The 15,433-nt window shown below is 37.7% G+C and overlaps 1 protein-coding gene across 41 annotated transcripts in view; it reads right to left on the bottom strand.

The window, feature by feature from the left end:
* ano1a (anoctamin 1, calcium activated chloride channel a) overlaps nucleotides 1-15,433 on the bottom strand; it is a 380,680-nt gene that overhangs the window by 149,439 nt on the left and 215,808 nt on the right. For 6 of the 41 annotated variants that reach the window (XM_051923669.1, XM_051923693.1, XM_051923698.1 and 3 more), the window contains 3 exons: nucleotides 13,547-13,658; nucleotides 13,237-13,294; nucleotides 12,068-12,168 (listed from right to left, as the gene is read on the bottom strand). The exons of 33 other annotated variants lie outside the window; for them this stretch is intronic. In XM_051923669.1, coding sequence (XP_051779629.1) covers nucleotides 12,068-12,168; nucleotides 13,237-13,294; nucleotides 13,547-13,658 — 271 coding nt within the window. The remainder of the gene's footprint in view (nucleotides 1-12,067; nucleotides 12,169-13,236; nucleotides 13,295-13,546; nucleotides 13,659-15,433) is intronic. 2 more of the 41 variants (XM_051923682.1, XM_051923687.1) reach the window with 2 other exon arrangements.

Genomic DNA, 15,433 nt, shown 5'->3' with positions numbered 1-15,433 from the left:
AGCTTTGCAAACATTTAAACTACAGTTTCCATGCTGGCTGTAAGAGAGGCAGTGATCCTTGACACACTCTTCACGACTCTCTCTTCTCTATCTATGGCTCAAGACACGTTTCTTTCAGAGCAAAAAATGTTTCTTTAAAATTAAGTATAAATACTTTCATTGAGTGTCAGGACAGATTCATGAGTGAGGAGTTGAGGCAAACAAAATAATGGACTCCAAAGCCTCCTTCCCAATAATGTGCTTTTGCTCTTTTTATAAAACTAAGCAAAGGAAATATAAAACATAATTTGAACTTTAACTAGCTATTAAAGAATGTGTGCGGAAATCTTGAGCATCTATAATTTTAATTTGCAGAATGTCTGCAGCTATAACTAGTTTTATATTTATTACGTAAGAATGCGTCTTTCCCAAAGGCAGAAAACTAAGACTGACTTTTGTGAAATATATTATATACAATACACACACACATACTGTATATACATACAGTATATAATAAATAATAATAATTATATATATATATATATAATATATATATATATATATATATATATACAGTATATATATATAAATAACTCTTAACCAGGGTTCCATTCATTTCCCAATTTTTTTTCCTGCTTTTCACCCGGATAGTGCTGAGAAATGCCCTTGCTCTTCTGCTCTAAGCAAATTCAGAACAAGCATGGATAGGCTAATAAATACTACTACACGTTTATTTATATAATAATTTCTCTACACTCTTTGGCCAGGGCAGGATGTGTTCTCTTAAGGCCAATTTACCATTGCTAATTATATTGGCATGCATGTCTTCAGAATGATGAAGGAAACTAAGAACACTGAGCGAAGGTCCCGGTATTGCACTCATGTCAGTCAGTCAGTCATTTTCCAACCCGCTATATCCTAACACAGGGTCACACGGGTCTGCTGGAGCCAATCCCAGCCAGCACAGAGCGCAAGGCAGAAACAAACCCCAGGCAGGGTGCCAGCCCACTGTAATTGCACTCCTGTAATACTAATAATATAATATAATGTTTTCAAACATTCTGAGGACAATGAATACAAAAAAGTGTGCATAATGTCTTAATAATAATCTTAGAATACACAGCAAAGTTCAATTATACTGCAAACACACAAAAAGACAACATACAACGATAGTCGTTAAACGTATACCATAAGTTTAGCAACACGTGTTCCCTTCATAATGCTGGTAACCATCTCAAATATCTGCTGGACAGAAAGTCAACACTGTGTAGGAAGCTGATCATGTCTGACTGTCCAGTGGCAACACACCAAAGAACGACTCTGTGTCTTTGACTTATAATACTGATCTTGGATCCGTCTTACTGAACAGACCATGAACAGACAAAAAGATGTTACAATGTATGGTGCTGTCTGTCAGAAACCGAATACCAAAACTAAAAATGTCCCACAATGTCTGTGGCAGGCAGTGTTACACATCACAAGGCAGGCTACATGAAATGGAATATATCGAAGAGCAAAATCAAAACACTCAGCAGTTTGTGTCCATATTTGAGATAGCCCAAGAAATAAATCATCTGTTTTTCTTCTGAAACCATTATCAAAAATGTAAAAAAATTTGAAATAGACCAATTCTCTCACACTGGTAGAGTCCGTAGTGGACAGTAACAAATCTTTATTTACCTTATTGAATAACTTAATTTGCCAATTCTGACCCTTGCCTTTTTTGGCTGATAATGACATTGTGAATTGGTGTTTTATGCTGAATACATCGCAATACTGTATTCAGAAATACCACCCTGTGTAAGACAAAGAAGTGATTGATCATAGCCTGCTCTTGACAAGACTCAGGCCTGGGAATGCTGACAAAGTCCACAGCTGACAATTTAATACCTATGATGACATATATTGTACATAATACACATTGTGTCAGAAACAGATAGGAATAATTTTGAAAAGTACCCAGTGGACCATTTATGGACCATACACAAGGTTTTGACCTGTGCCAACCTACAGAGCAGAATGGACAATGATATGCCAATTCAATTTATTAGGTGCACCAGAATGCATTTCTTTTCAGCAGCTCAGGTTTATGTAAACAAGGCAAATTGGGGCCTATTTGATTTGGCTGTTTGAAAACACACACACACATCATCCACATATTTTCTGGAGTTGTTTTTGTCCAGTTCTGGGGTTGGTGAAGCAGTGCTGAGTATAAGGTAGGATGCTCATTCATCACAAAGCACAGTCACGAGCACATCCCACGTAACCAGACAGAGTGCATATGCACACACCAATCAACCTAACCTGAATATTTTTTTGGGATACCGAAGGAGATATGCATCACCTGCGGAAAAGGCTTGTGAGGCACTGAAAGAATGTGTAACCACAACACAGATAGTGACCAGGGCAAAATTTAAATTCTGAGGCAGCAACACAAACTATTATACAGAATTAGTGATGCTCAGATTGATCGAGATCTGCCAATTTTCACCCTGAATGACTTGATTGGTGATCTGTAAATTAGCCGATATCCAAAAAAGATTTTCTCTGAACCTGCTAATACAGTAATTTAGTAGTTGTGCTCCTTTAAGTGAGGTATTATTGTACTTGAGGAATCGCATGTATCATTTTGTTGCTGAACAGGGATCGAGAGAACCAGGAAATCTGAGGAGTTGCATGGAGAAGAACAGCAAAATGTAGGAAAAGAAAGAAGTGCCTTTGGCAGAAATTAAAAGAGAATGGGTTCAGACCTTTCCATTTTGTCCTGTAAGTAGAGCGGACACTCCTTGTCTGAGTGTGGATGGTGAGCAAGCTTATATTTACAGCAGCTCAACTTATTTAATTAGAGAAAGAACAGATAAAGAAGAATTTGGTCTTGCTGCTTTGAAAACAAAAGGTTTTTGGCATAAGAGCCAAATGAGTCTGTTTTACATCTCAGCTTGCTAAGCATTTTAGCCTTGTGTCTTTTTAATAAACATTTTATTAGAATTGTGTTTTCTAAATTTGACAAGAATTTTTATTTTTTTTAATAGCATGTGTATTATAGATACATGTTTTGTTAGTTTAAAAAAGTATTTTTAAGGGAATTTATTTTAGTATCCTTTATGATCATTGAACAATAAGCCTGCAGAAATTAATTTTGTTGACAAAAATGAACAGGTAACACCTGTTTGTTTAGTTTAAATTATAAAAATACCACTTTAATATATGTTTTCTACATGGATGATTATTCAGGATCTTACTATTTAAAAAAATAAAAATGATAGAGGAAACAAACTGGTATCGGAATCAGGTAATTCCAGTGACGTGAAATCGGTGATCGGTATCAGCTATAAAAAAAAAAGAGGAAAAAAGAAAAAGGGTTCTGCTGGTTTCATACAAACTGAATCACTGATTATTGGTTGTAACATTTTTGAATATACAGTATTTAATTATAACAACACAGTGTCAGAATGGTAGGCACTAGTGCCTCAGAATTGTAGAGTACTCAACCGGGTCATGGTGTGGCTATCTACTGTACGAGTCCTCCTTGTGTCTCTGCAGTTTCATTCTTCAGTGTGATCTGTTTTTGCTTCCACATCTCTAACGCCTTATTTGGATGGGATACATTTTACACAAAGATGTGGGGTAAAGTAATAATTAGCAGAGGACCTCTGTAATTTTTAAACTTTATTCGGGATTAGCTTTTACACCAGAAGTGGTGTTACAGTTTGTGAATTACCAGCAGTGTTTTACAGTGTACCAGTATTTCCCATTCCCATAAGGGAAATGTATGCACACCATCAGTTTTGACCAGATTAGCAACCCTTATTTGTAATAACAATATATCCATACACAACTTCAAGGGGGATGGCTACACTCCCACTTGTTTCTCTATATAAATTGTGCCTATCAGCATGCAGACAGACCCTGAAGGGATCTAAAACCCCCAGCATTTCAGTGTGCACTACAAGTAGTACACCGACGGTTCTTTTCCACTTCGAGCACTGGTTAAAGAAATTGTTACCGGTGGACCTCTGTAACTTTAGTCCCATTGAAATCACTCAAATGATGGAATTTTACTGACATGTCCATTCACATGGGACAAATTTAACCTGAGGTTATCTTTCAGCATCACCATTTCAACATTATCATTCACCGACTTTTTACAGAAGGTAAAATTCTCTATCATTTTTACAACTACATTAACGCCCAAGCCATGAAAAGTAACTGACATGAGCGATTTGGTCCTCCAGTAATAATTACTTTACCCCACATTCTGGTGTTCAACTAATACTGTCCAAATAGGACTTTAGACATGCATATTAGATTCATTGACAACACCTAATTGGAATTTTGTACGTGTATGAGTTGTGAAACAGATTACTGTATGTACTCTTGTATAAGTCGGGTCTTGAAACCCAAAAAATCGATCATAAAATCAGACCCTGACTTATACCCCCGTTCTTCAAAAATGCAACAATTTTTTTTTTTTTTTTAACACACTTCTTGTTTCCTCCAATCTCGCACCAGTTTCTCAGACACATCGAATTTTGTTGAAGCAGCACAGTTACTAATTTCTTTCACCACTTCAATGACTTTTCATTTAAAACCAGCTTCATATTTTCTACTGATCGAACGCTCCATCGTAGATAAGGAATGCTCTAACGATAAAGATGAATGACGTTATGAGATACAAAAAACACAAAACCGTGCAAACGTCACTTCGGATAGTTCATGTATTACTGTGTGGTCACGTAGGCACAATACATTAAAAAATGTCAGTGTTCTCTGTGGTTACTCTCTCAGGTGGACATTAGCATATCAATCTCTTGGACCAATAGCGTGAGTTCGCATACGACCGACATTATAAAACACCAGAAATTATACGGTAAAATCAAGCCTGACTTATCCACGGGAGAACTGAAACGCGAGGTTTGACAATGGATGATTATTATTTTCCTTTGCTCCCACTTGATGGCTAACAGGACAAGGCCCAATGCTACCATTACTAAATGCCAGTTGATGATGTTGCTGAGGTCTACTTTATAGATTATACCTGCAGTGCTCAATTTTATCTAAAGATTTGCTATTAATTGGTGACAAAAATATTGTGTATGTGCAAGTGCAAGAATTGCAAGAGGGAGTCTCATTTCACCTTCCATGCGAGGACAAATCTCAAAACAACATCTTTATAAGGGACAGTGGAAAACAAGAAAATAAAATATAAAAATGAAAACATTCCAGGAAGTCGTCAACCCTTGGGAAGGCATTTAGACATTCATCACTCTAACGACACTTCACTTTTTTAAAATACTACCAGTGTTAACTTGGGATATCCAACACTCCTGCAGGTCTGGCTCTGCAACCACTATAGCAAATAAGAAAAATATGACATTTTGTAGTATGTTTAAAGTACACTAAGCCTTTAACTTAATTTACAGTATAATATAAACTAAACTGACAAAACTAAACTATACAAGAATTCTCAAAATCAACAATTTAATAAACACCTTCTTGCCACCTATCATAACTTACAAGGGTTTTCCTCACAGATCCATGGGTCAGCAGCTGTTGACGCATTGTTATGGTAGAGCACCCAACAGCCTTAAACAAGTGACCAAATCCAGGCTGGCTCAGTTAAGCTGTTTCTTTATTTGACCCATATTTTTCCACAGCACAGTACAGTATTTTGTAATGCAGCTCCAGTTAGAGTCTGTGACCAGACAGGGATACATCGAGTCAGTGTGTCCTCTCAGGCTCCGCATGTTCTTTCTCACATTCTAAAATGCATGCATGCTAGGGTAGCTGACCCATGATAGACTCGTATCCTGTCTGGACAGGCACTAGAAAAACAGGTTCACAAAATTAGCAGTTTTTGTTACACACACTATAATGCGTAAACAGGACATCATTAGAAGGGTGTCTGTTAACATTTCTGCAAATGTTACTTTTTTGAAAATGATCAAAATAAATTGACCCATTTCCACAAAATTCCAAGTTATAGGTAGACTGCTTTTAAGTGAGTGACAATCTATCACAGGAAGAACACAAATGGAGCCAAAAACATTCACACCCCCCCCGCTTCGCAGCTTCTTTGGATTGTGGAAGGGACAATGCACATAAGATGTGGCAGTCACCCTTTGACCTAGGATGCCTATCATGTCTAATCAGTCCAGCGCAGGATCACCATAACACATGAGCCACAGATCACTCTAATTTCATCATTTTTAGCAAGTCACGTTTCACTTTCAATAAGAAATCAGCCACTGACAGTTTGACAGAAGTTATGAGAAAATCTAACCCAGCCGGTCACCCGATGTTTTCCTCTACAATTATTAGCAGAGCAAACACCTCTTTTGAGGTGCAGTAGGCATTTCAGCCAGAAGTGTTAATCAGACTGCATTAGCAAGGATTACTAATATATGTGGACAGATCCTCTAAATGGCACATGCATCTTCTTGGCCAACACATGAGGCAGAGATACAAGGTGTCTACTTGTGGCAGCATGTGAACCCTTACCTGTATATAAAAAAAAAAAACGATTGTGAATCTCTTAAGATTCTGGCTTTTTTCATTTGGCACTGAAAGATGTAAGAAAGCCAGAAAAAGATTAGCAGAATATTAAGAAGGGGACCTGGCCACAAATACACTGATCTGTAAACCTGAGCTACAAACAAAAGGTGACCAATTAAGGACTTACTGCTGCCCAATGAGATTTTCATATCAATAAACCACTAACCCACATGTATACAGAATAAGAACTATTTGAAACAATTTCAAACAACAATCACCGAACAAAATCTACTGAAAATCACATATTAATCAGATTACTAGGACAGCATTTGTTCCACTTAAGAAATATAGCAAACGTTAGACCTCTATAACATTGCAAGCTGCTGAGAAATTAGTTCACGCTTTTGTGTTTAGTCGACTAGATTACTGTAATGCACTCCTCTCAGGACTACCCAAAAAAGACATCAATCGATTGCAACGAGTGCAGAATGCAGCTGCCAGAACCTTAACTAGGAAAAGAAAATCTGAGCACATCTCTCCAGTTTTGATGTCACTACACTGGTTACCTGTGCCATTTAGAATTGACTTTAAAATACTGCTTATGGGCAGCATGGTGGCGCAGTGAGTAGCACTGCTGCCTCACAGGAGACCTGGGTTCGCTTCCTAGGTCCTCCCGGTGTGGAGTTTGCATGTTCTCCCCATGTTTGCATGGGTTTCCTCCGGGCGCTCTGGTTCCTCCCCTCCAGTCCAAAGACATGCAGGTTAGGTGCATTGGCGATTCTAAATTGTCCCGTGTGTGCTTGGTGTGTGTGTGCCCTGCAGTGGGCTGGAGACCTGCCCGGGGTTTGTTTCCTGCCTTGTGCCCGTGTTGGCTGGGATTGGCTCCAGCAGACCCCCGTGACCCTGTAGTTAGGATATAGCAGGTTGGATAATGGATGGATGGATACTGCTTATGGTTTACAAAGCCTTAAATAATCTCATTCTATCCTCTATCTCAGAATGCCTGTCACCTTACACTCCAAATCGTAATCTTAGATCTTCACAGGAGTGTCTGCTTAGAATTCCAAGAGCTAAACTTAAAAAAGTGGTGAGGCGGCCTTCTGCTGTTATGTACCTAAAATCTGGAATAGCTTACCGAAAGAAATTTGCCAGGCTAATACGGTGGAGCACTTTAAAAAAACTGCTAAAAACTCATTATATTAACAAGGCTTTCTTATGGCTTCATTTTAGTTTAATCCTGATATTCTGTCTATGCATTTAATTTTCATTATCATTCCTGGTGGCTCCAAAATCCGTACTAACTCCTACTTCCTCTGCTGATATTTTTCCAGTTTTCTGAGGTTGCGATCTGCGCCACCACACCTGATCGAAGCACCGTGCAGGCCCTACATTGATGGATTGAAGGCCAGAAGTCCACATGACTGTCATCATCAAGTACTTCCACGTGAAGCCTGAATACCATGAGGACTGATTGTGAGGTCATTTCTGTTCGGTAGAATGCCTTAATGTGGCTGGGTGGTCTTGCGGCCTCAGAACCCCCGCAGATTTTTTTTTTTTTCCTCCAGCCCTCTGGAGTTTTTATTTTTGTTTTTTCTGCCCCCCCCCCCGGCCATCGGATCTTACTTGTATTCTATTTTACTTAGCATTGCCTAATTTTATATTTTTATTTTTTTCTTTTTTCTCTTTCTTCATCCTGTAAAGCACTTTGAGCTACATCATTTGTATGAAAATGTGCAATATAAATAAATGATGTTGTTGTTGCTGAAGCTACATAACATATCGCTAATCATTTATTCTCTCAAGCTCTTTGACACACAAAAGTTGGGAAATCACAATTTTTGCAAAAGCAGGCCTTAATGTTTTTGTTGTATTCATTATCACAGTTTCATATCAGTGTAGTAGGATTCTCAGCCTTACAACAGACAGCCTCATTTAATGCCAGACACCATGTCATCTTTAATATGCCACACAGCTACTCTGTCATTCTAATAATTTGTGTTTTGGCAGTTTTCCTTTTTACTATTGGAAAATTAAATGACAGTTGTGTGTGTTATATACAGCAATACAAAGTGGATTCAATTTCTGCAGGATGACTGGCATTGCACTGTGTTTTTGGACAAGACTTGGTTCAATTCACTGCACCATGATGGATGGATGGACCTCTGTATAGATGCATCATGGTGAAATGCCTCTTGAGACATGTATTTTTATACAGCCACATGGGCTTAGCAACAGGTGTTATTATGTGGGGTGCCATTGGGTTCCCACCTGAAACACACTGCTGGTACCATGACCAGCCAGCAATACAGTACACCATGGATGTGATGGAGGCGGAGGTGGTATCCTATCTGCAGAGTTTCCCTGGTGTCATATTCTAATCAGAACAAGTTCAATCACATGCGGCAAGAAACATCCTATAGTTCCTGAATGACAACCTTATGCCACTTCTTCCCCGACATGCACATTCTTAGGATTTCCCCCTATTGAGCATGTCTGGGACATGACCCGACGATGATGGACATGACAGAGTCCACTAGTGGATACCATGGATGAAATTTGAGCATTTACAGAGGCTGAATGGCATGCAATTCCACAAACACACATCCTAAAGTACGTCTCTTCCTATTCATGCCAGACCATATACAAGCAAACCAAAAACTGATTATTGCTGGTTCAGTATGCATCACTGAGATGTATTTCTGATCATGTATACCACGTATAATAATAGTAATCATGTCTTTCCTAGTACTGTAGTTTTAATAGCCAGCAATTTATAAATTATCAAAGATGCCTATCTAAGCAAAACTTAGAACATCTAGTGAGTGCAGTTTTCATTTCTCCCAGGGATGGACGACTATGGACTCTAAACCAAATTTTGGGTGAGTCTGTATGACTGGCAAGGCTGAAGACAGGCACAGTGGAATTTTGATGATATAAATAATATTTGTATTAAAAAATTTCAATATCATACAAGGCAGCTTGCATTACATGTGTTTAGCAAAAGAGCACAAAATTAACATGATATCTGAAAGATAAAAGCTTTTAAACTATAGATATACTATAGTAAAATGTTAGCAGTTACTGTCCCATTAATAGCACACCCAGTGCATTCCTCAAGAAGGCTACTGTATTTGTCAAAGTGATCCTTTGAGATTTATTATCTGACAGGCCATCTGTTAGGTATGCTACTGTAGCTGTACTATTAGTAGAATGTTTAAATATGTTAACTCTTATGTGAAGACATAAAAAGTCAAAGAAGAATGCTGGATGAACTCTTTCAAATGGGAAAGTTGTTAAACTTCATGGGCTTTATATACTTTAGATTAGTAAGAACACCAGCCAGGTGGAGTGAACAATGAAAAGCTGATATGATCCTTCAATTTTTTGAATTCCTAGACCATAAGTTCAATTGCAAAATATGAATCTACAGGCACAGCGGTCAGGACCGGGGTTCATATGTTATTATGCTTATTTATCATGTCAGATCTCCAAAGGCTCTTAATTGGACTGACCCATGCTCTCAGTCACAGTAGGAGCACGTGGCTTGTATATAAAGGCTCTGTACAAAGTTGGCATTATTTACCATGCTTTCAAGCAGCTTAACATCCTCAGAATTCTTATGTGTACCAGTAACTCCAACAACCAAAGCACAAAATCCTCAAATTCAGCTATAGGCCTAGATGGCGACCTGCTGACCTGTTGGCCAAGGTGTAGGCCATGTACAGGACAAGTGTGGCTGGCTTTGTTTCCACCACTGTCTCAATGAAGAATCTTTATTTAACCTCACTGTCCAGTGTTCATCATTTTCTCCCCACTACAGAATCAGGGATCTCTACTGAAAGCAATACGAACAAGGCAAGAACCATCTGTAGATGCTCTATTCGTGTCCACCATTCGCGCATAATCCTCTTGCTTAGTCTTAAACTCTTATTTAGAGATCCATGGGAGCAGTAAACACCATAGCTCTAGAAAATCTTGTGGATATAGTGAGAATACTACATGGACCAATATCTAATTGCAGTTAAACCAATATCTACATGACAGATGTTGCCCCCCCACTCTGCCACTGAGTAAGTGTACTCCAAATGTTAAAATAAGTTTACAACTGAACAATCTTCTGGATTTGTTTTAGTATCTGAGAATGAGTGTTCAATATATATAACATAAAATAGTTTCTCCTGTTAAGGCTACAAAACCTTTTATTTTTACCCTTTTTACATGCAATTAACTGTATCCCTTTTTTAATTAAAAGGGGTAAATACGGATCATCTAATAAATAAAAGCATGTCAGAATACTTTGTGTAAATTCCAGGGAAACACAGGCAATCCATAAAATTTTACATTTCACCAATAAAGTGTGATAAAAGTCAAGCTAAAATTCAAAACACCTCCGGTTATTATTCTCACTATAAGCCAATATCACATTAATAGGAGACTACGCAGAAGGGGAATATTATTAGATGAGAGATTAATAGATGACTGTTTCTGCTGGGGTGTGAATTGACCTCTGCAGTAAATTCATATGTTTGTACAGATATTTCTAATGAGGGCTGATGAAGGTTACAAGAATACCCAGGAACAGTTATTAATTACACTTGGGCAGCAAACAAATCACAATGTATGTGTTAAATTCAATTTTAGAAGGCAAGTCTTTTTTTTTTCCCTCATTTATATTTAGCAAAACAAGAACTACATAAGCTGATAGTTATACCATTCGATAGTTGCCTGCAAGAAGCCTAACCAAACATGATAAACAGATATTATACAGTGATAACAGTTAAATGAAGAAAAGCTTTTTCTTGGGAAAAGGGTTGTATATATTATTTTTACAACAATATTGTTAGAAAACACCTTTTCACTTGTATATACCAATCAACGGAACCCAATCGCCACACAGAACACAAAACTATTATTGTCTTTTTGAATAATGGCTGCAATAAGACGTGCATTTGTTAAAGCATGGGAACTTGTCTGTAAAGAACAGAATTAAACAACCACAGTAACACCAAACTCAAAGGAAGACGCAGATGTTAATGACTAAGTTAGTAAGTTCAGTTGACTTACTCATTTCCATGTACTCTGGAGTAAGGCCTACAAATGGCTCCAAATCATAGTCGGTCTCGTAACGCTGGAGTTTCTTTTCCCGTTCCTCCTCTCCTGTGCTGACTGTCGCTTTGACTGATGTACCTAACAATTTCTTCAGTTTGCTGAAAATGATAATACATGACAAATATTATTGTATTTGCCCATACACTTTTGAACTATACTGACTTAATCCAGTTTAAGGTTTGGCTCCTCATGATCTTTATTATGGCACATTCAATTTTAACAACCATTTATAAGGATTTTACTAAAACAATTTATATGAAACGAAGTGTAGCCACTACTTGATTGTACAATGCTGTATCAATTAAAATCAGGAGAGTGCAGAAGAAATGCTCACTTTGTAGTCCACTAAAGACAGGGTAAGCTTTAAGTGCCACTCTAAAAGGTTCTTACTTGCAGGTCCATAGTTACTGAATGAAAGTTTGTCCAAACTGTGGCACTGATTTAAGATGGCCATTTCAGAGGGTTTCATGGTAAGACTACTTACGGGATGCCGATCTCAAACAGGTTGTTCTGGATGAGCTGTTTTCCCAGCATGATGATACTGAGTTGAATACAGAGTTCCATAAGGCAGCCACCAGGAGCACACTGTCAAAAAAATAGAAGGAAAAAATTAAAATAGACAAGAGATACTGTAAGTCACAATTAGCTGAGAGACTCGTCTGTTACCCACCCTAGTAATAATACAGAACTGATTGATAATGGCATAGGCAATTGACTTTGAACAAGAAGGTAAGTAGATAGATAGATAGACACAGACAGACAGACAGACAGACAGACAGACAGACAGACAGAACAGACAGACAGACAGACAGACAGACAGACAGATGAATAAAGATACTTTATTAATCCCAAGGGGAAAATTCACATACTCCAGCAGCAGCATACTGATAAAGAAAATATTAAATTAAAGAGTGATAACAATGCAGGTATACAGACAGTCAATATCTTTGTATAATGTTAACGTTTACTCTCCCGGGTGGAACTGAAGAGTCGCATAGTGTGGGGGAGGAACGATCTGCTCAGTCTGTCAGTGGAGCAGGGACAGTGATAGCAGTCAAACTTGGCATACTTTTGGAATTTAGGCACAATATTCAGGTTTTCTACATCACCAGGATAAAGTAAAGGACTTTTTGGCATATGTCTGTGCTCACTTTACTACTCTGCACATTTCGGCAGTGGCTCTGATTAATCCTTCAAGACAGAGAAAAACGCTGCAATACCATAAAACGAATCTCCTCCCTCTGCTTTAGGGTAATAAATATGAAGGTAAGCTGTACTGGACAGACCACTGTAGACCTGCACTGTAACTGTATCTACTATCAGTCACGATATTTTAAGCATTCTGCTTCACACTCACAAATTACCAAATGAATGCACTTGAGTATTCAGAATTAGCATGGAAGTATACAGTAGACATTGTGAAGCAACTTTTAATTCTAATATTTTCTGTCACCAAATATACTAGACATCTACATTTAATAACTTCATTGTGATGATCAAAATACATTCTATATATTGTCCTATTATATGGGTTAAGAATTAGTTCACTTTTCAATCCCTTACACTATGGAACACTCTGAATCTAAACTGAGAAGTGCAATAGCAAATTATGTCCCAAATGAGTGCTGTATACATTTAAGAGTAAAAATTCACCTCTTCCATTCGGAAGGACTTAAAGGCGTAGACGTACTTCCCTGGACGACCAACAAACCTGTTCAGGAGAGAATTAAAATAAATAAATAAATAAATGATAAACTTGAAGAACTTGTTAATGATTCTGTTTTACTGCACATGCCTAAAGTGAGTAGATGAAATTGTACAAACCTGCTACTGAAAAACTTGGAAGACAGAATGAATTACAGATTAAAATGTATAAATGGGTGTGAAGTATTGCACACTACAATGCAATCCATTCTGCAAATCAATTAAGCAGTTATGCATTGAATGCACTCAGAACACCCACCTTCCTTTGAAGAAAGCCACATAAATGATAGGTGTGAAGGCGTTCACAAACTTGAGGATAAATGCTTTGAATATCAGTCGCTCCTCAAAGCTTTTGTCTGTCTTTGGAACCTCTGTGGAATGCAAGTAAATGCAAAAGCTTGAAAAAGTTGATTTATATGCAGCCAACCTCATATTAATGTTAGTTTCTATACACCAAGTCATTAGTTATGATTCATAAAATTTTATGAGCTCCTGTAATTTTGACTACCAAGGCACTGCCTTTGTTTCACACATTATCACACATTATCACACAACACAGGAATGCTGTTTTTTCAGTAACTGAATTTCTCAACTTTGCTGGAATAAATAACTGAATTACTTAAAAATGAAATCTTTCATAGAGGCCTAGGGAGAGTGCAGAGGGGCCACTGCTTTCTCGAAATGCTTCCTGCCTTGTAGAGTTCACATGTTCTGCCAGTGTTCACATGGGACTATTAAACCAGATAATGGACATTTTGCTGGGTTGACTGCTAACTCTGAATTAACCTGGTATGACTGAGCATATCCTACAATAGAATTAGGTTTCAAAAATGGATGGATGGATTAATAATTTCAAAAACTGAGCACCTTACATCTTCTAGTTGTATAGAAAGCAAAAAAAAACCCCAAAAACATATGCAGTAAAGTAGCCTTACATATTTGTGTAATAGTTTGCTTATTTAGGGAAAGATCTGATTGTTCTTACTGAAGTATTAGCATATTCAACATTAAGCATAATTATTCTGCAGAAATGTCAATAAAATGGTAGCTATTGTAATACACAGCATTTACAATATGCTTCATTTATTCATATTTACTCTCTATATATAAAATCCTAAGCCTAAAAGTGCAATGATTTTGTGCAAAGATTTATGTGATGCTTTTATGTCACGCTTTAAATCAGGCTTATTTTAAAACCTACATTAACATGTTTGGTATCAATCTTTTCAGAGTTTATCGAACTTTAATGTGATGTTGTTAGAACAACGGCCACGGTCCGATCACTTCTCATTCGTGTGAATGCTATTGTCAGACACAGTTCCTGCGTTCTCAGCTCCAAGCGGGGTCGGAAATAAAAGACAAAAGAGTAGAAGACAAAGTAGAATGTCCTAAAGAGGTTCAAAAATGTTGGCGCGATATACATGCAGAACAGGTTAGAGATTATGAAAGGTACTAAAATTCGAAAGTCTCAAAAAACCGATAGTGAAGATCACATTAGCGCTAACACACAGAAATTATTACTCAGTGAAATAACGGAACAGGCGAAAAGAGATTGAATATATGGACATAGGTGATAGGACAGAAGGTATGTAGATATTGTTTTGGGCTTAAACTTTAAGTCAGAGATTTGTAAATCATTTAATTTGTGTTGCCATCAGGGAAAAGTAGCGTTTCTTCCCAATGAAGAGGCATAATCTGCGAGAATTAAAAGATTTGTCATTTGGTGAAAGTGAAATCCACATACGCGAGCAGCAGAGACGTGAAATGGCTAGGGTGAAACACAGGCTGAGGGGGGGTTGGCGAGCGAAGCCCCTAGTAACAACAATAAAATCCTTAACACACAACTATTGACATGCACCACTCTTAGAACAATGCAAATGTTTTAGTGCTGACTGGCCAGTTTTTACCTCCTCTTAACAACTACATCATTAATCCATTCAGGCACGTGTTACATGTCTCGTGTTACCAGTTTCCTTAAAGCTGGTAGCGTCTCACAGCATATGTAGTTAAGTTTTACACTAATGTTTAAAAACCTCATTATGACCCCAAGCACAGTTAAGTTTGAAACTGGTCATTGCTCATGGAAGTGGAGTGAAAATAATGAGCGGGGAAGGGTTTAGACAGAAACATTAAGCCACAGCAGATC

Source organism: Erpetoichthys calabaricus, chromosome 2 (genome assembly GCF_900747795.2).
Source record: "Erpetoichthys calabaricus chromosome 2, fErpCal1.3, whole genome shotgun sequence".
Lineage (NCBI taxonomy): Eukaryota > Metazoa > Chordata > Cladistia > Polypteriformes > Polypteridae > Erpetoichthys > Erpetoichthys calabaricus.
This window is presented reverse-complemented; position numbering and strand designations above follow the sequence as displayed.